Here is an 18,053-nt window from a genome sequence, read left to right on the forward strand (position 1 = left end):
GATAGATCGATCGCCTATGCAGCTGCACACCCGCTTAGAAAGGGCGCCACTGGGTCCGATGAAGCAACTGATCAGCGGGGATCTCCTCACAACGGGCGGTTCGTGAGGGTGCAAGGATAAGGGTCCGTTCGGGCGGGGGAAGTGAGGGAGTATAGAGGTTGGGAAATAATTGCTGGGGTCAATGGAAGGGGGAGGAGGCGGAGGTAGAGAGGTTTGTAGAGGCTAAAACACAAATTCTTTTTTTTTTTTACTGAGATAGAACAACTGGAGAAGGTAAGTCAGAGAACGCGAAGAATCATTTTCAAGTCTCCAGTCTCTCTTCCCCCCTTTGCTATGGGTGAGACACGCTACTTCCGGGCTCCACCGAGATCCTCCCATTCATGGCTGCCCCAGCTGTAGCCATCATTCTAGCGTAATCTCGCCCATTTCTATTATCAGAGAGAGGCTGAGCATACGAAGGAGCTGCCTTAGTCGATTCAGCCCCGTTGGCAACCACCCAGTGATGTGGACTCCGTGGGGGAATATAGTGTTCAAAGTTGTGTACCTCAACTTCTTATTGACTCGTTACCCGATCCGCCACTTCCGACTGTCTCTCGAACCATGGGTGTCATTCTTGGCTTCTTTACATTCTTACTGTACCTGTATGGGCGAGGAATGTATAGGGCAGATTCGAACAAAGCAGACAAAGGTGTATCCTGCCCCGCATTCTCCTCCAAAAAAGGGAAATAGCCCGTTCGCCTCGTTCATCCTTCCAGTTTTTCAGATGTCCAGTTCTCACGATGTCCGGCCAGGATCACAATCAAATTATCGTCGCATGTACATGGCGATGTGCATGCTTATTCGGATCACGATGTCCAGCCGATCACAATCCGCGCTGCAGGGGTTCTGGGAGATGCTTAAATAGCGATGGATGAGCCCCCTATGCCTGCCGTGGATTTTGGGTTTGGCTCGGTTGCCCCAGTGTATCCAGGGACTTTTGTGCAATGCGCAAGTTCTGACTATTCACTAATAGTCACACCCCTGCCCAGACTATTGCGGATCGGGAGAGGTTGGATCTGCGAGTGTACCCAATAGTTCGTTGCGGAACGCCCCATCCCGCCCTACAAAGAAAACGCCGAGCCAAAAAAGAAAGTCAAAATTCGGAGACAGAGATAGCCACGGAAATAAGCTCGCGTTCTCCACTAATGCATCACATCACGGAATGATGCAGGGCGTTCGGATCCACCGTGATGGCTTGGTGAGAAGAACATGGTCGACGCCGACGCCTCATCTTCTTGAATTCTGGGTTTCCACGAGGATAGCCATCATATTGGCAATTCTGGACAAAAATAACAAGTACCAGGCAAGATGGCCGAGTTGGTCCAAGGCGTCAGGTTAAGGTCCACCTTAACACCAAACATTGGTTTCCTGATCTCGTTTACGGGGCGTGGGTTCGAATCCCACTCTTGTCATATCTTTTTTCTTTTGATTTTTTTTCGTGCCTCCTCAATTGACTCGGGTAATTACGGAGCAAATTGTTCTCGTGGAAACCAGTTTTTCGATTATACGGAGTAATCTATAGAGGGTGGTAGGTTCCCCTGGGTTCTTCCCCTGTTCGGAGATATCCTATTGATCATGATGAACACGCATGTTCTGCAAACCTGACAGGACAGTTTCAATAGCCCAGATCTATGACCTGCACAGATCAAGTACTGTATGCTAGATATCTACTAATGGCAGCCGCTGGCGTCAGAGCTGTCTCAATCCCTTTCGGGCGGCGCCGTCTATTACTTTCACTGCTCTAATTCCAACTGAGTTCTATGTACTCCGTATAATAGCTGGTTTTTCTTATTTTAGGGTATGCGTCGGACCAGTCGCGATTGGGTCAAATGTACCTGCAAACGATTCGATTCTCAATTGCGACTTCTCGCATATTTCCAGGCTTAGGCATGTCCGAAGTATGCATCGACTTTCCCGTGCACCTCGTCTAGCTATCTGTTCGGCATTTCTAAAAGGGTTGGAGGTACTATATTTGAATCACTCTCTCCATGCCTGTTTTTTTCAACCGAAATGTAAAACCGTCATCCGATTCCCGGAGCCGACCGAAGGGAGACATGGGACAAAAAAGGCTGGCTGATCTGCTTAGTTGCGGTGATTTAGATAGCTTCGGATGCATGAGGAGGCTGGGCGTCACTCGTGGACAATTGAGTGGCAATATCTTTATGCAAACCGGTGTCCGCGAGTAGCGTGACCTAGGGCCGGGGAAGTGCCCAGGTAGGAGGTTCCTGTATCAAATCTACACGTCAAGCATACCGAGTCGACCGGATAGTCACCCATGAGAAATGTAACAGCAGCTGAGAACATAGTAAAAAAGGATCAACGTTCAAATGTGGTCTAATTTACAAGCTTCAGGACCAAGAAAGGCGGCTAGATAAGTGATGCCGTCCTCTCATATTTCCCCAGACCTTGCCAAAAACGAAAAGGAGATTTAGTGGGCGGCGGCAGCCTCCTCCTCGTCCTCCTCGAACCAGTGCTGCTCGGCGGGGGCGGCCTCACCGGCGGCGGCCTGGCCCTCAACCTCGACCTCCTGGCTCTCGTAGGCGGAAAGCTCACCGGCAAGGTTGGCCTCCTCGGGAGAAGCAGGGGCCTGGGGAAGAGCGAACTTCTGGACGTGCTCCTCGGCGTCACCGGCCTTGATGGGAGTGGGCTTGTAGGCCTTGAGCTCGCGGAGGTACAGGTCCTGGACGGGGTCGGCTGCAAGGGTATGTTAGCGAACGGGCGATCGGATTGCGTAGCCATCAATGGAGATGGTCCGAGAGAATCGTTATAGGTACATACCGCGGCGGACGGCGGAGGTCAGGAAGGTGCGGGCGACAGGGACCTGTTGCCGAGCGGCACGGGTGAAGAGGGAGCGCTGCGAGAGTTCGCATTAGCCATGTCCAGCGGCGCATCATTATCATTTCGCACTCACCGAAGCCCGGAGAGTCTGGGACATCATCTTGACAGGGGGGATTGTCGATGAGGGGGATGAGGGGGTGGTGCTCAACAAGATGGATCTGATCCGTCGTTCCGTGCAGTTTGAGGATCAAAACGACTTCTGTTCGGAATCGGGTGCCTTGGCGCTGAGTCATCAAATCAACTAACACGTGACCACACCTGCCTGGTGCTGCCTTATTGAGGATCGGCTTTCAGTAATCATTGATTGATCATCTCCCCTTCCCTCCATTCACCCCCCCTCCCTCCCCCCTCTGCTTGTTTCCTGGAACTCGACTTTCGACGTTGCTCTTCTCGCTTGCAACGACCCGTCAGATTCTGCGACCTCTTTCGTGAGATACCTCTTACGGAGACCTTGACTGGTTCATCGTGGTCGGACACGCCGAGGCTTCGAGGCTTCTGTGACCTTTCGTTTCCAACAAAGGCTTTGCCAGCGCTCTTTCACAACCGGGGGGTGATCAACTTCAACTTGCGAGTGGCTACGATCTGAAAGGTAATGACAGCCTCAAAGAGGAGTCTTTTCGCGTTGCGGATGAATCGTCCGATGGCCCTGTTTTGGCTCGTCTTTGCCTTTGACGGTGAAAGCGATGGACTAACATGACTGTGCATCTAGTGGCTCGCATCCTGAGGATACAAGCCGTCGTTTCCTGTTCCCTACTGAGCTCTGCTCACTAGAAGGATCTTTTGTTTGCAGACCACCACCGTCAAGACGTATTCGCCACTGTGGTTTCGTTGTTATCGCAAATATAATCATCGAATAAGTGCCAGGAAAGTCGCCAAGAGACAGACGCAACGTTTTGAGGATATCCGAAACGCGAAGAAAATGGCTGCCATGCCTGCTGTAGCGGGGTCCGATGCGACCACCCCGTGGAAGAAAAACCTCTCCGCCACCATTATTTGCCCCGAATGCAAGGAGGTGCCTCCCAATTTGGAGTTCCCTGACTCCCACGAGACTGTCTGCGGCTCCTGCGGCCTGGTTTTGGCTGATCGCGAGATCGACATGCATTCCGAATGGCGTACCTTCTCCAACGACGATCAAAACAACGATGACCCATCCCGTGTCGGAGATGCTTCGAACCCGCTGCTCAACGGTGACCAGCTTGAAACCTCGATCGCTAGTGGCGCTTCGGGCCGTGCTCGCGACCTCTACCGTGCTCAGAACAAGCAGTCTAGCGAGAAGGCGAACAAGCAGCTTCTTGCGGCTTACAAGGAAATCGGTGCCCTGTGCGATGGCTTTAACATCCAGACGAACGTGGCCACCACCGCCAAGTGGCTCTACAAGATCGTGGACGACGCCAAGGCATTCAAGGGCAAGTCCCAGGACGTGATCATCGCGGGCTGCATCTTCATTGCATGCCGCAAATGCAAAGTGCCTCGCACATTCACCGAGATCTTCGCCATGACCAAAGTTACCCGAAAGGAGATTGGCCGTATCTACAAGCAGCTGGAGAAGTTCTTCCAGCAACAAAACATCGACCGCCAGGCCCAGATCCTGTCGATGGGTGGTGTGGTCGACCCCAACGACACCTACACCACTACCACTTCCACCAAGCCCAGCGAGCTCTGCAACCGTTTCTGCAACCTACTCGACCTGCCCTACCAGGTTACCAGTGTCTCCTCTGCGCTCTCTGACCATGTCACCAGCATGGGCGATCTCGCTGGCCGTTCCCCGTTGTCCATCGTCGCGGCGTGCATCTACATGGCGTCGTACCTGATGGGTCACGGCAAGTCTGCCAAGGAAATTTCTCAGGTGGCACATGTTAGTGACGGAACTATCCGCGGAGCGTACAAGCAGCTCTACGCTGAGCGCGAGCGCTTGATTGATCCGGAGTGGATCAAGGATGGCAAGGGCGACATGTCCAAGTTGCCTGTGAGCTAAATGCTCGAAACGGCACACCTCTGCTGCTTTGCATTTCGCTGAAATAAGCAACCAATGCTCAGTCACGGTCTCTACATCATTCCCCAGTCCTAATGATTATTCCATGGTTTTGTTTTCGCCGCAAAAGAATTCAACCAAAAAATACCCCCGGTCAGCCCCGGTCATCCTGTGGGGAATATGACCTGCCTTGTACTCAACCTGACATCACCACGTCGTGGAACATTTGATTTACGCAATACCCCAGAATCGAAAAGAGAGATTATTCCAAAAACAAATTTGCTTTTATTTTCCCTTGGTTTACGACACACCTCTTGAGATCGTGGTGCTCGCTAAGATGTACATTTGCTCAAGACACAAAACGCTAGTTGCAATACACCCATTCTAGCTTGACTCTTTGTTCTGTGTAGACTTATCTAGCTGTAGTACTCTAGGCCCTAAATCCGAATCGACTCTTTATCTACAGCACTGAAACAGTGTATACCTTGATGCACAACATGCAACGCAAGCCGGGCAAGAAAAAAGGGGATTTCGGGGCGGTCGAGCATCAGAAGATACCACATGAATGGATTTGTTGATTGAAGCACTCATTAAAGCACGAACAAAAAGCACTGTGGGATAAGTAGCTGTGCCCAGCTAAGCTGGGCACGGATTCCCGACAATGGGAGGTCATAAACAGGTAAAGCGAATGAAGAAGACAAGGTATGAAATAGAATTGGAAATTAATACCGCAATCAGGACTCTTCCTTCGCGTGGATGTCACCGTCGGACGTCCGCTTCCCATCTGCCGATGCGGTCATGTCCTCTAGAGCTTTGTCCAGCTTCGTAGAGGTTGGCACTGCCTCAGCGAGAGCGGTGGCCCCGGGCGGTGATTGTTCGGGCTCGTCTTTCTTAGGTGCGAGCTCGGCGGCTTCCACTGGGGTTTCGGCTGGTTCTGAGGTCTCGGGAGATTTGGCTGGGATTGAGTCAACGTACGGTTCGATGGTGCCGGGTGAGACGACCTCGCCCACGGTGGATTCCGGGGTTGGATCGACGGGTTCACCAGCTGTGTTCTTGGCGAGTTCGGGGGCGGCGGGGAGCTCGGACGGAATGGTGGACTTGATCTTGCTGGGAGAGGCCTCATTGCCGACGGTCAGATCACCGTCTTCGCCAACAGACCATACATTCCATGCCGTAGTAATCTTGATCTCCGGGATCGAGGGTAGTCTGGCATTGGCATTCTCTACGGCGGGCTTCCTCCGAGTTGGGCCACGGGCTCTTCCCTTGCGTGCATCGCTCAACGGCTGCTTCTCAGCTGCTGGCTCGGGCTCCTTCTCCTGGGGTTTGGGTTGTTGGGGGCCCAGTTGGAGACGTGAGTTCAAGTCTGTGAGGAAACCTGCCTTCAAAGCCGCAATCTTGCTGCCACCGGGTCGGGCCGGTACTGCGGGCTTCGCCTTGGGTGCGGCTGCACCCTCGGCTGAAGCCTGGGGGCTAGACTTTGCAGGCCGAGCTGGGATTTGAGGCTTCGGCCGGTCTGGAATCGTCGGCGGCTGGCGCTTCTCTGTGGGCGAGGTTGCTTGTGCCTGCTTTTGCGGACGCGTGGGAATTGAAGATTTTGAGAACCCTTCTGGGCTCTTAACCTCGTCCGTGGCGGGCTCGACGGTAGTAACCAGCTGCTGGCTATCGGGAGCATCTTCCCAGATGTCTCGGCTGGGGAACCGCTGCTTGTTTTCTGGCCGCATAGGTTTCCCCTTCCCACGAACACCATCGCCCTCAAGAATTTGGCTAGCGACCTTATGAGAATCAAACTTATCGGTCTGCATTCTGCGCGCGGCCTCCTGCTCAGGTGTCTCAAAGGCCTCGGAGGAATCACGTTTGGGGAGATCCGGGGTGGTCACAGTAGCATAGTACTGCAGACTGTTCGGCGTATCTTCCCAAATATCTTGGCTGGGGAATCGGTGCTTGAGCATGTCTGGGCGATTCTTGAAACGTTCTGCTGTTGAGATGGAGCCCTCTTTCTTTGGCTCGTCCTCGGGAAAAAGTGGCTCGTATTCCTCCACATCTTCCAAGGGCGTGTGATTATCGTCGTGCATTTCACGCGAGTCGAAGCGAGTCAACATAGGAGCACCTCCAGCACTTGCTGACCTACTGTTGGAACGACTATGCGAGATACTAGGGGTCCGGCTATGCGCATCCTCATCAAAGCTTCCCCTGTGTTCAAAGGTTGGAGAAACTGCAGGGTGCAGGTACGCGGACTCTGGGCGCACCTCATCGGCAGCAAGAATGGGATCCTCTTCTTCAATGGGCTCCTCTATCTCGGATGTGTGGTCCTCAAATACAGGAGTAGGGGCGAAGCCGTCTGGGTGATGAAGGTGATGCATTGGATCATCAACATGAATCACCCCTTCGCTATGGCCGTGCGAGCTGCTCCGGGGATGGCTTGACGATTGTCGAATGGGGCTCTTAGGCTGAGTCTCCGAGACCGGGAAACTCATTTTTCGCAGCGGTGACTCCACGGCTGGCTGGGCATCAAATCGAGAGTCTTGGGCTGGGGATGCCATGCGGTGCATATATTCATCTGAAGCGAGGTAGCCGACCTCCTCTTCAGGAGTGCCCATAGCAGCGGGCGAGGCGCCTAATTAGGAATTGTCAGTTTGATGAAGGTAAAGAGCTCAAGAATTAAAATCACTGACCCCCACCAGAGCAAGCCGAAGCTGGAGCTCGGACGATCTTGTTCAAATCATCGCTACTCAATGCCCAATCAGGACGAGGGGAGCCCACACCAGGACCATACTGTCCCTCTTCCTTGACGAATTCCTCGGGGTGTTTTTCGTACCATGCCTTCTCGAACTTGTCGTTGTTCTGGACACCGTGTCCGTGAAGTCCGTAGCTACCCGGAGGCAGAGAAGTGTCTCGACCACTACGGGTGCTGTTGTGGTTGCGACCCCGTCGCTGCTGAGAGCCCTGGTCTAGATACGGGCTGGGGGACGGCGCCTGGACGTCACCCGCATTGGGGTACATGGGAACTCGGAAACCGGACTCTTCGCCGAGCTGCGCGGAATGTCGGCGATCAGACGAAGCAGTGGAGGACTCGGCCCGCGAGTGGCTCGCCCGGGAGTGCAGCGAACGACCATGGCGCTCGTGCTCCTCGCGTGCGGGGGAGCTTTCGTGACCCAGTCCCGCCGCTGCGGCCTGGCGGGAATCCGTACGGGTTACCGCCTGCACTTTTGCCTTAGCACTTGATGTGGGAAGAGAGGGCCTCGGCGCATGAATGTGAAGGTCATTGCTAACGTTACGAGTCTCTGCCGGCGCCTGGTTAAGGCCATCGGACACGTTCCCCACATTGAGATCGGCATACTCGATGCCCTCTTCACCCAGAGAGGGTATTGTCACACTCGGAGGGCGCTGGGGAATGTCGTTCGAGGTGGTTCGGCTGAGACTCGGGCCATTCCACTCGTTGAACGGGGATGGGGCATATCTATCCCGCATGGGAGACATGGATCGGTCCATGGTTCGGTTCGGACGTGGGGGAATCTTGGGCATGCTGTTGTCTATAGACGTAGGGGGTTTTGGTGATCGAGCCGGTCGAGGGGGGATGGCCGGAGCTGTTTGGGTAGACATAATGGAGGACGTTTTGAAGCTGCCGGGGTTCAATATCAGCTTAGGTCCAACAATTCATAGCCCGATGGCCACGTGCGGGTGAAATTTCGGCCTTTCTTTCGCCCAATAACTCCTTAGGTAAGTCGGTTAAATCATGGAGCATTACCGCCTGAATGACCTGCATAAATGCGGATGCAAGGCGGGATTGGGACCAATCCATAGCCAAGGAGGGAGGGAAAGGGAGGTAAAACTGACAAGCAGATATGGACTATTTTGCTTACCCAGATTGATATGCCCGATATCGAGGTCCGGAACCAATTGAAACGGAAAACAAATTCGTGGCAGCGGAATGGAAAGGGAGAAAGTACGGAGATCAGAGAGCAGTGAAGCAATTGCAGCGAGGATGATGTATGAGGGTCTTTCTGCCACAACCCACCGGGCGCGTGACGTGCTCTGACCGCATCCAATCCAGCCCAAATCCAGAATACCGTCGTATTACCGTGTAGTTACTGAGACTCGGTATTCCCGGCTTTTCTCGGTAGACACATTGCGTACATATAGACATCTACGATCTCCACTGATGGCGAGTCCCCCTAAAATTAAGAATTACACTTTGTTTGAGTTGAGGAATTAACTATAGCCCTATAATTGAGAAGCAATAGTATCTTTGCGGCATTTTTGTCCAAATGCCTCACCCGAGTGGAGTGAGTGGTCGACATCTCATTCGGGGGCAAATCATGCCTCTCCTTGGCTAGGGGCATTGGACCGATAATCCCTTGGGCCAGACCCATGAAGTGTATTAGTAGCGTTGGTCCGGGGCCCCTTTTGGACCTCAGTGGCTGTGCTAGTGGACAATCCGGTTCACTGATTCACTGAAAATTAGACTCTATCTTGACTCGTGATAAGACACTCTTCGCATCGGTCTGCGCGGATTATTTCTTTGCCCTTGGATTGGCTGCGCTAGCCGAGGCGGTGAGCGACAGCGCTCCGCATTGCATCATCCAGTCTCTTTCCTCGACTCCAGCTACGCACTAATGTATCTACGTGGCTAGGGTAGTGAATAATATTATGATTGATAGTCGTTCAAGTTGCTTCCATGCCACAAATTGGTCAAGTAAAACAGGAAGAGGGAGGCACGTGAGAGCATCCTGAGGCCTAGGTCTACATTTGAGGACCCACTCAGCCGATCTTAGCGTTATGAAACGTCGCAAGTATTACCACCGCACTAGTCCGGGTGTATGACGCGGGGGGTCCTGGCTTGCCGGTTGTTCTGACGTGGTTCCTGGACAGGATACGTATGGCAAAAGTTAATCCAGGTAATTTACTGAGGGGGAATGCAATATGGTCACGCGAAGAGTTAATGATTGCGAAACTCGTGGAGGATGTTCAGGGTCTGTGTAATGCGGTGCGAAGATCGATACAGTTTTGTTCTGGAGATCGGTGCTAGCTAGGTGGAGGAAGTGTCTGTCCTCTGAGTGGAGTGTCAATTGATTGCTATACAGTATCTGTACACATGATTCTCCGTCAAATCATAATCTGTGTTGCCAAGAGCTTGTAAGGCCATGTTCTGGTTGTCTTATGCCCACTTCTTTAGGGAAGGAAATGAGAGTAATCAAGGCTTGTAATTACTTCACTATGATGGAAGCCATAATTATAAATAAAAAAATATTAAAAAAAACAGGTGAAGAGAAAAGTGAAGTGACAAAAAGGTATGACAAGAGTGGGATTCGAACCCACGCCCCGTAAACGAGATCAGGAAACCAATGTTTGGTGTTAAGGTGGACCTTAACCTGACGCCTTGGACCAACTCGGCCATCTTGCCCGGACGATGTGGAGATTTGACGAAATTGGTATTATAACTTTAAACTATCCTGTGTCAAACGGTGCCTACTTTCTCCCATGGTGGATGCCCATCAAACATACAAAACAGTTCGTGATTGACCGTCTAAGTTTAATTTGGACGACCAAGCCCAGGCGGCGGTGATACTGATCAGTTGATTCGAACGGATCCAACTTTGCAATTGAGTTGGTTGGTCGATGGGGAGTGGGTGGGATATAGAGTGAAAAAAAACCTTTCAACATATCATTGCTATTGTGTACATTGTGTACATTTTGTACATCATATATAAAGAGTGCTTTCTAACAGAATGCCAAGGAAAATCGTATCTGCGATGCAAAACCAAAACGAGCCTTCATCTGAACATTGGAGCTCCAAGTTTGTGATCCAAAAACGGGGTAAGGTGTCTTTTGACTTGCTGCGCGTTCCGTCGCTCATATATCATCAGCCACCAGTCTACCGAGAATGCATTTTTTGTAGAAGTTTTTGCACATCCGACCGTTTGACCGGCTTGATAAGGAACTCGTCGATTCCGGAAGCACTTGCTTCTTCTTGGGCGGCGGTACCGCCGAGTCCCGTCAAGGCGGCAATGGCGAGGGAGGGCAAAGCCTCCTGGTCGGAACCTGACAGCGAGGCTCGGCATTCCTTCTCAAAGGAGCGGATCTGGCGAGCGGCCTCAAAGCCATCCATGATGGGCATTGACATGTCTAATTATTGTTAGTACCTGCAGCAAGTAGTAAAACGGAATAATTGCACATACCTAGGATGATAACGCGGAAATAATTGGGGTGTGCCTTGTAAATATCGACGGCTTCAGCCCCATTGCGAGCAGTCATGTATTCGTAATTGCTCTTCTTCGTGTAGGCGCACAGGAGTTGGAGATTCAGATCATTGTCGTCCACCAACAAGACGGATGGCTTAGAGAAATCTCGGTCTTCCTGTACCCCATTCGCAAACGAGGTCGATTGGGGCCCATTTTGAAAAGCCCCGTTCTGGGTCCCATCATTCGACAATCGACTGTGCGACCCCATCGTCTCCGTCGTTGGTCGCTTGCTAATCTTCATTCTTTCGTCAGGTGGATCGCTAGGCTCAAGATCCACTGGAAGATGAGAGGATTCCGGCAATTCCACCCAGCGGGTCGGCTCGACAGGGCTAGATCGACCGGACTGGGAATGTTTCTGTCGCTTAATACACAGATTTAGTGCCCGGGCCAGCTTGCGAGGCCCACAAGGTTGGCTGATGAACTCGAAGACGGGCGCCTCTCGGCGGTTCTTAGTCGATACAAACATGTGGTGTGCTTCCTCAGGGGATTGGCAGATGACAACGATCGGCGAGCTGTTCCCGTCTTCGCCACCGAGATGTTTTCCGAGGGCGAAGAGATCTCTGCCCCCTGTGTCTTCGCAGTCCAGCTCTGTCTGCACGGCCAAATAGAAGTCCAAGAGAAGGGGTTTGCCTGGTGAGGATGACATGTTCGTCACTGACAAGCCAAACCAGTAGAGACACAATCGCTCCAGGGATTCATACAGGGACTTATCTCGTTGAGAGTTAAGGGATGACCCAAAGCCTAAGAACCCTATTGTCTTTCCCTGAGTGTATTTCAACAGAGAGTGGAATTCCGAACTCGACGAAACGTTGTCTGAGACATCGAGGGAACGGGTGAGCGGAGTCCGAATCGATAATTCAGTGCCGACTCCCTGAGTAGAGTTGATTTCAATCGAGCCACCAAGGGATCCAACAGCTTGATGGACGATGCTCAGCCCCAGTCCGCTCCCGGACATGAGTGAATCCTCCTGCATGAAGGGAGTAAAGAGATCCTTCTGCAGATATTCCGGTCCAATGCCCTTGCCGGTGTCCTTAACGATAAGAGTGATCTCAAACTCAGCCACTTGCTCCCCTGATGGACCTGGGATTAATTTTGTGTCGTCTCGAGAGGTACTGTTCTCGGATGACTTCAGCCCAAGGTAGATATAGCCCGATTTGGTATACTTTAGTGCATTACCAAAGACGTTCATCAAAATGCGGCGCCAGGCACCGGGGTGGGTGTTAAATTCCCATTCCGTGTCGGGCTGGATGTCAAAAATGATGGTGACCTCATTAGCCCGAGGGCCAGCCTGGTTGGACGCGCTCGTTTGACCGGCTGAGCGTGACGAGGAGTCGGTCAAGGCAGGTGGCGGCATCTTGGGGTGATTGTAGAAGCTGTATCCCGCAAAGACGGATTCGGTGACCTCCTCGAGCACCGCATCCAGCTTGACATGCGAAGATGTAGCCATTTCACCGCGGTCTTTAAGTTGTCCGCGACCCCCTTCGTTTGAGCCGTCGGGTATCTGACCCTGCTTCTCTCCTGAGTTATTGCTCCCAGACTTATTGTTCCCAGATTTCTTATTCTGGCCAAGGAAGGCGAGATCCAGCAAGTTGTTGATGGTGTCCAGAAGAGTACGGCCACAAGATTCAATAGTATGGACCATGCCATGTTGCAAAGCATTCATGGCCGTGTCACTGAGGATATCCGCAGTACCCAGGATTCCATGCAGGGGTGTTCGAAGCTCGTGAGTGATACTGCTGAGCAGCCTAGTTTTGGCCTTGTCCGCCATCTCCACGTCGAGACGATTGATCTCGGCCATGATGCTGTTGGCAAAGGCTGAAACGTACATCAGTTCGTTTTCAAGTGTGAAGACAAGCTCAGGGTCATTCGTCCAGACCAGCGTCCCAGCAAAACACTTCCGTTTGTCCGCGTCCCAAATCGGGAACAGGAGGATGCTCCTGGCTTCAGGGAAAATTTTGATCAGGTGGTGGGCGTCTTTTTGGAAAGTTGATTTGCTCTTCTTGCTGAAAGATTCTCGTTGAATGGGTTTGACCCGGGAATCAGTTCCGACCATCTCCAAAGCGCTACCGTCGCTCTCATCAGAGACGGATTTGTTGGCGTCGTAGGTGAATATCTTCCCACGTGGGTATCGGCGAAGAAGTGAAGTTAACAGTGCTTCATGCACCATCGATGGCGGGCCAGTGACCGAATCATTGTTGATAGTCGATCCCGACGAGCTTGAGAATCCCAAGCATGTGGACAGGGGCGAACGATCCTCTTCTGTCTCCTGACCAACAGGTGTCAAATTGTGCTTGGTTGAGGAGCCCGAATCAGTGCTTTCATCACTGCTTGATGGGTCACTCTTAATGCCGGGGTCCGACCTTCTATGGCTGGTTTGGTTGTCGAGTTTTCTAAAGCGATCGCTTTGCGCATCAAGAAAGACCACACCCTCAGTTCCAATTGACTCCCTGATCAGGTTTGCTGCTCGTGAGAAGACTTGTTTGAGGCTGTTTTCATGCGAGTCCTCCTGGGGATTTTCACCAGTAATCACGCTTCGAATAGATTTATTCTTTGGAGAAATCTCTATCCCAGACTTTTCGCCGTGCTCCGCCCCTTGGCTGCTGTCCTTTGATGCCGCTCCCGAAGAAGCTTCGGCTTTTCGCGGGCCGCGAGAGACAAGAGCAGTTGAATTGGTCTCCTGGGCGTCTTGCTCACGCTGTTGCTGGCTGTTCGCCTGGCCCTCCTTTGAATCTCCAATGTTTTCTGCTGCATTATCCTCTTGCCATGAATGGCGAAGCGTGGATTTCCCTTCATTAAAACTGCCCAGGCCGACGAGCATTCGTTCAGCCTGGCGACTTTTATGGGTGAAATGACCCATTACCAGGTGTTTCATAATGGCCTGAGCCATCTCCTTCATAAACTGAAGAGAGTGTTCTGGTAGATCCGAGGTCCGGATCTCGGTGTCCAAGACGCTAAAACAACCGACTGTGAGCCCGCGAGGGCTGATGATGGGCACGGCGGCAAAGAAACGGACATCCGATAGTGTTTCCAGCAACTCGTTGTATTTGATACGCGGATCCTTGGTCACGTCCCCAACAACCAAGGCGCCGCCCTCAACTAACTCGCCGCCCTGCATACACGCCGAGACTGGCAGGCCCTCGACATGGTGACATAGACCTCTTTCTTTAGGGAGCACACAGGATCCCAGTAGCAGCTTGTCGCATTCATTTTGCGGGGTTCCACCGATAAGGCTTAATGACGGAGTACCCTCCGCGAGGATATGCTGGTGAGTGCGATCGAAGAGGGTGACGAGAGCGCGTTGGGTTCCAAGACGGATGGCACCTAGCTGGGCAAAAGAAGTCAAGGCCGGGTCTGGCGACGGCTGAGGAGTGAATGTTTGGCGACTGGCATGATCGAAAGGAGCAAATTGCGATCCAGAATACTCGCGCGGTATATACCTGGCGCGAGGCAGGTCAGCGATTTCGATCAATCTCTCGATGTATGACGTAGTGAATCCTTACTTGCGAAACTCGCGTTCTTGCGCCAGACGATAGGGCGCACGCGGATCAGGACCTACAATCCCGTTCATATTGAAGAATTCGAGGATTCGATCCGCGCATGATCATTGAAAGTCCGAGAGAATCAGTTTTCCCGAGCCCTTTAGGAATACTCGGTCGGTTTCAAAGCAGGTTTTTCTGCAATGGGTATATCCAGGGAACCACCCAATCAGGGTGGATCTCTACTCGATTTTGGACTAGAATTTTTGCTCTCTCTTAGATAAATCCCCACTGTTTTATATTATATACAAACGAGCGGACCTGTGAGGTCATTTCACATTCGATTTCAGCGAGACGCCGCTTTTCCCCTACAGCCTGCTCCACAATGACATAACTCGGCACCCGCCCCCAACCTTAACGCCTCCCACGTCAAGGGTTCAACGTAGCTCGATCGATGATCGACAGCCTCAAAGTCTATCGCAAGGCCGAGTCATGTCCTCAATAAGTGCCAGGCTCGCGTGGAAATCTCAAATCAAGCGATAGCGAGGAGGTTGAAATGGTAGGACTAGTGGTGAACGGCAACTTGAGAATGATCGGTGATCGCTTATTAGTATTGGTTCTAGGGCTCTGTTGCATCGAAAACGTAGATCAGGAGTCCTCCCGTTAATTTGTTTCCAATCTGCTTATTTTAATAGTCCGTTTTTGGGTCTGTCTGCCGAGGGAACAAGCGAAGCTGATCCTTTAAAGTAAAAAAATCTTTAAGGCCATTCGAAGGAACTATAGATATGCCTTGCTTGTAGAGTGCCGCTTCACATCTTTAACTGCGAGATGTAGTTAAGAACGGTCAATTGGCCCCGCAAACTCAATATAAACTGCCATGACATTGCGCATGTCCAAACCTTTATTTTCCGCTTCCTTGATAACAAACCGCCATTCGGTAAACGCGCCGATAGCTCAAAAGTCGCGGCAGTTGGCTTCTCATCACCACCGCTGCAGTTACTCTCGATTCCCGAACACAACCTTGAATAGAACTCTTCCATATCCTGTGTCTTGGCAGTATCATAAGCGAACTGAATGTTCACCAAGTCGTGCGCGAAATGAAATTCGGTACGATAATTTCCACGAGAAGCGGCTGCCTGCCGGCATCGTCCTTGTCGATGATGACCTCGGCTAGCCAAGTCGAACTTGGGTGATGCGAACATCCGCAAGCCCATCAAACGGTGCACTCCCTGGACTTCAGTGAGCCTGATGTATACGATGTAGTTTGAAGGGGACTCTTTGGCGCCCGGCTAAGGGTTCTTGAGAGCCGACAATTGCGTGGGACTGAGACGATATAAAAGACCCTGCTGGGGTGTCATTTCGGGGCCATGTCTCTCGGATATTACTACCATACTTTTTTAGACTCTCTTCAAAGGCGTCGTCTAGAGACTGCTGGCTCTGCCGGAGCTGCAAGGCTGACCGGTGGGGACTGGGCTGCGAAAATTCCAGATTTTTCCTCAGCCCCCAGTATTGGATGGCTCGGCTCTCGTAGTTCATACCTTGCATTAGACCCAGTCGCATGTTATCGCGCATTTTGCGGAGCTAAAATACGATGGCGGAATGTTGGGGTCCAGAGCCAGACGTCTCTCGCCCAGTCGACGAGCTTGGCCATTGAAGTACTCCTGCGTGTGCAAGGCCTCCAGCAAAAGTTGAATCGACGAGTTATATTCTAAGACGGCATTGTTTTGACACAAGGTAACGTCAATGTATTTGTTGAGTAGATCCTCAATGTCCTTGATCTGCCCCGCGGGGATGGCGCTTTTAAACGAATGGAGCAGCTGTAGGCTGTCGTTGGACGAGGCCAACACCTTGAGTGCTCCGGGGTCTAAAATTGCGATCTGGTGGTTCTTTGTGGATAAAGAGAGAGTACAGGTATAACCGTTAGACAGTCTTCTTGAACTTAAAGCTATATAATCATTCGGGAAGCTATAGGGAATAATCATGGACTTAATTCCATACACAAAGAAACCCCGAATATGTCCGCAGTGCAAAACAAAAGTGTGTTGAGCAGGCTCTTTTACCGCAACAGAGACATACAAGTACAGGACAACAATTAAAATCAACGCAAGGTCGTGACGCATTCCAATGCATGTTGCTCGAACAAGGCTTCTTTTCCCAGAATTTCGTATCGAGCATCTCATCATTCTACCCAGTTCGTCAACCACCAGGTGTCACGCTAGCAGGCATACTTTCCGATAAGATAAAGTAGAGAGGGACCTTTCCAGCCACAGAAGCATTAAACGATCATCTGCGCAATACCCTGGCCTCCCAGAGTCTTGCTACCAATGAACTCCTGGCTCTTGATACCGGCAAGCGCGTAGAAAATACCGGCAATGATGAGGAAGACGGCGGCGGCGATAAGACTGGATCTGCCAGCAGCAAGACTGGCCCATTGGATGCCACTGAGGATGACGTACATTCCGGCGCGCATCCAGTTGGTCGTGATTCTGCGAATGAAGCCATCGAACTTGGAGGAGGTCGGGCAGATTCGGAGAAGGAAGGGCACTTCGACGAAGAGGATTATGAATGCGGAAACTCTGCTGGGTGTCAGAATCGCATCGTTTCAAGGAATCTGGCTGGACTCACATGCACAGGACGGCGAAGACAATGTGCCAACCGTTAAGAGTGAAGATATTGGCAATACCGAGGGCGAAGCAAAGGATAATGCACAGCACACCGGTCCTAATGTCGAATGTGTCAGGGTCGTTTTCGCAATGAAGAGCAGCAGCCCGGAGGCTCTGGGAAGTGCTCTGAAAGGCTCCAGGCTCCCGTCTGTCAGACCACCACACTCCTCCTTCACGGTGGTATTCGGGATCACCGGCGCTCAAAGGGGCGACGCGAATGAGAGTACTAACCATTGACCGTAAATGCCTAAATGAACACACCGTTAGCAAGGCTGTAAACCGAATGGGGCTGATCGACATAGCCGCCACCCCAGGACGAGTCAGGTACTCACTGAAATTTCTCGAGCGGAACTCTTCGGCCAGCGTCATGATGGGCAAGGTGACAGTAAGGGTATAGCGGCGACCAAAATGAGAAATAATTCGAGCTCGTTGGCAACAGGGCGGGGTTTCAGAAAGCTTTGAGTTGGAGGAAAGAAGATGTGTACACGCGGCTGATTAGCTAGGACTCCGGGCGGTCAATCACTGAAACGCAAACAAAACAAAGCGGAAACTGCGACGTTACTGTCGATCAGGCACGATCGAGCTGCAGAAGAACTGGGGTTTCGTCAGTGTTGATCTGATATCCCTGTCCGATCTTCGTTCCATCCTCGGTTTGCTATGATCTTTTTCTCCAACGCCCAGGCAGACACTAATGCCTTGGTCTACGGCCACTTCTACAAACAAGGCTGTAGTATTTATATCTCCACCCGGCACCTCTTCAACGATCAATTATTTGGATGACGTTCAAAGAATACCAGTAGAAGGCTCATATCTGAACAAAAAGAGT

The 18,053-nt window shown here is 51.7% G+C and overlaps 5 protein-coding genes across 5 annotated transcripts; 1 reads left to right on the forward strand and 4 right to left on the reverse strand.

The window, feature by feature from the left end:
* Positions 1–2,467: 2,467 nt before the first annotated feature.
* Positions 2,468–2,977, reverse strand: N7498_003250 (ATP synthase subunit H; the record flags this gene model as incomplete). Its single annotated transcript, XM_058450312.1, has 3 exons — positions 2,468–2,733; positions 2,818–2,893; positions 2,951–2,977. 3 exons carry the CDS (start codon positions 2,975–2,977, stop codon positions 2,468–2,470), a joined length of 369 nt encoding a protein of 122 aa, XP_058309774.1.
* An 819-nt stretch (positions 2,978–3,796) lies between these two features.
* On the forward strand, positions 3,797–4,852 carry N7498_003251 (transcription factor SUA7; the record flags this gene model as incomplete). The annotated part of the gene is made up of 1 exon (XM_058450313.1): positions 3,797–4,852. The coding sequence occupies one exon, from the start codon at positions 3,797–3,799 to the stop codon at positions 4,850–4,852; it is 1,056 nt and encodes a 351-aa protein (XP_058309775.1).
* Positions 4,853–5,583: 731 nt separating this feature from the next.
* N7498_003252 (Aim21 family protein) lies at positions 5,584–8,449 on the reverse strand (the record flags this gene model as incomplete). Its single annotated transcript, XM_058450314.1, has 2 exons — positions 5,584–7,463; positions 7,522–8,449. 2 exons carry the CDS (start codon positions 8,447–8,449, stop codon positions 5,584–5,586), a joined length of 2,808 nt encoding a protein of 935 aa, XP_058309776.1.
* A 2,272-nt stretch (positions 8,450–10,721) lies between these two features.
* N7498_003253 (putative sensor histidine kinase/response regulator) lies at positions 10,722–14,656 on the reverse strand (the record flags this gene model as incomplete). Its single annotated transcript, XM_058450315.1, has 3 exons — positions 10,722–10,972; positions 11,026–14,525; positions 14,589–14,656. 3 exons carry the CDS (start codon positions 14,654–14,656, stop codon positions 10,722–10,724), a joined length of 3,819 nt encoding a protein of 1,272 aa, XP_058309777.1.
* A 2,183-nt stretch (positions 14,657–16,839) lies between these two features.
* On the reverse strand, positions 16,840–17,596 carry N7498_003254 (Tvp18 family protein; the record flags this gene model as incomplete). Its single annotated transcript, XM_058450316.1, has 4 exons — positions 16,840–17,140; positions 17,190–17,285; positions 17,459–17,474; positions 17,560–17,596. The coding sequence occupies 4 exons, from the start codon at positions 17,594–17,596 to the stop codon at positions 16,840–16,842; spliced, it is 450 nt and encodes a 149-aa protein (XP_058309778.1).
* Between the last annotated feature and the right edge of the window lie 457 nt (positions 17,597–18,053).

This window comes from Penicillium cinerascens (genome assembly GCF_028974065.1).
Source record: "Penicillium cinerascens strain IBT 15544 chromosome Unknown contig_24_segment0_segment0, whole genome shotgun sequence".
Classification (NCBI taxonomy): Eukaryota; Fungi; Ascomycota; class Eurotiomycetes; order Eurotiales; family Aspergillaceae; genus Penicillium; species Penicillium cinerascens.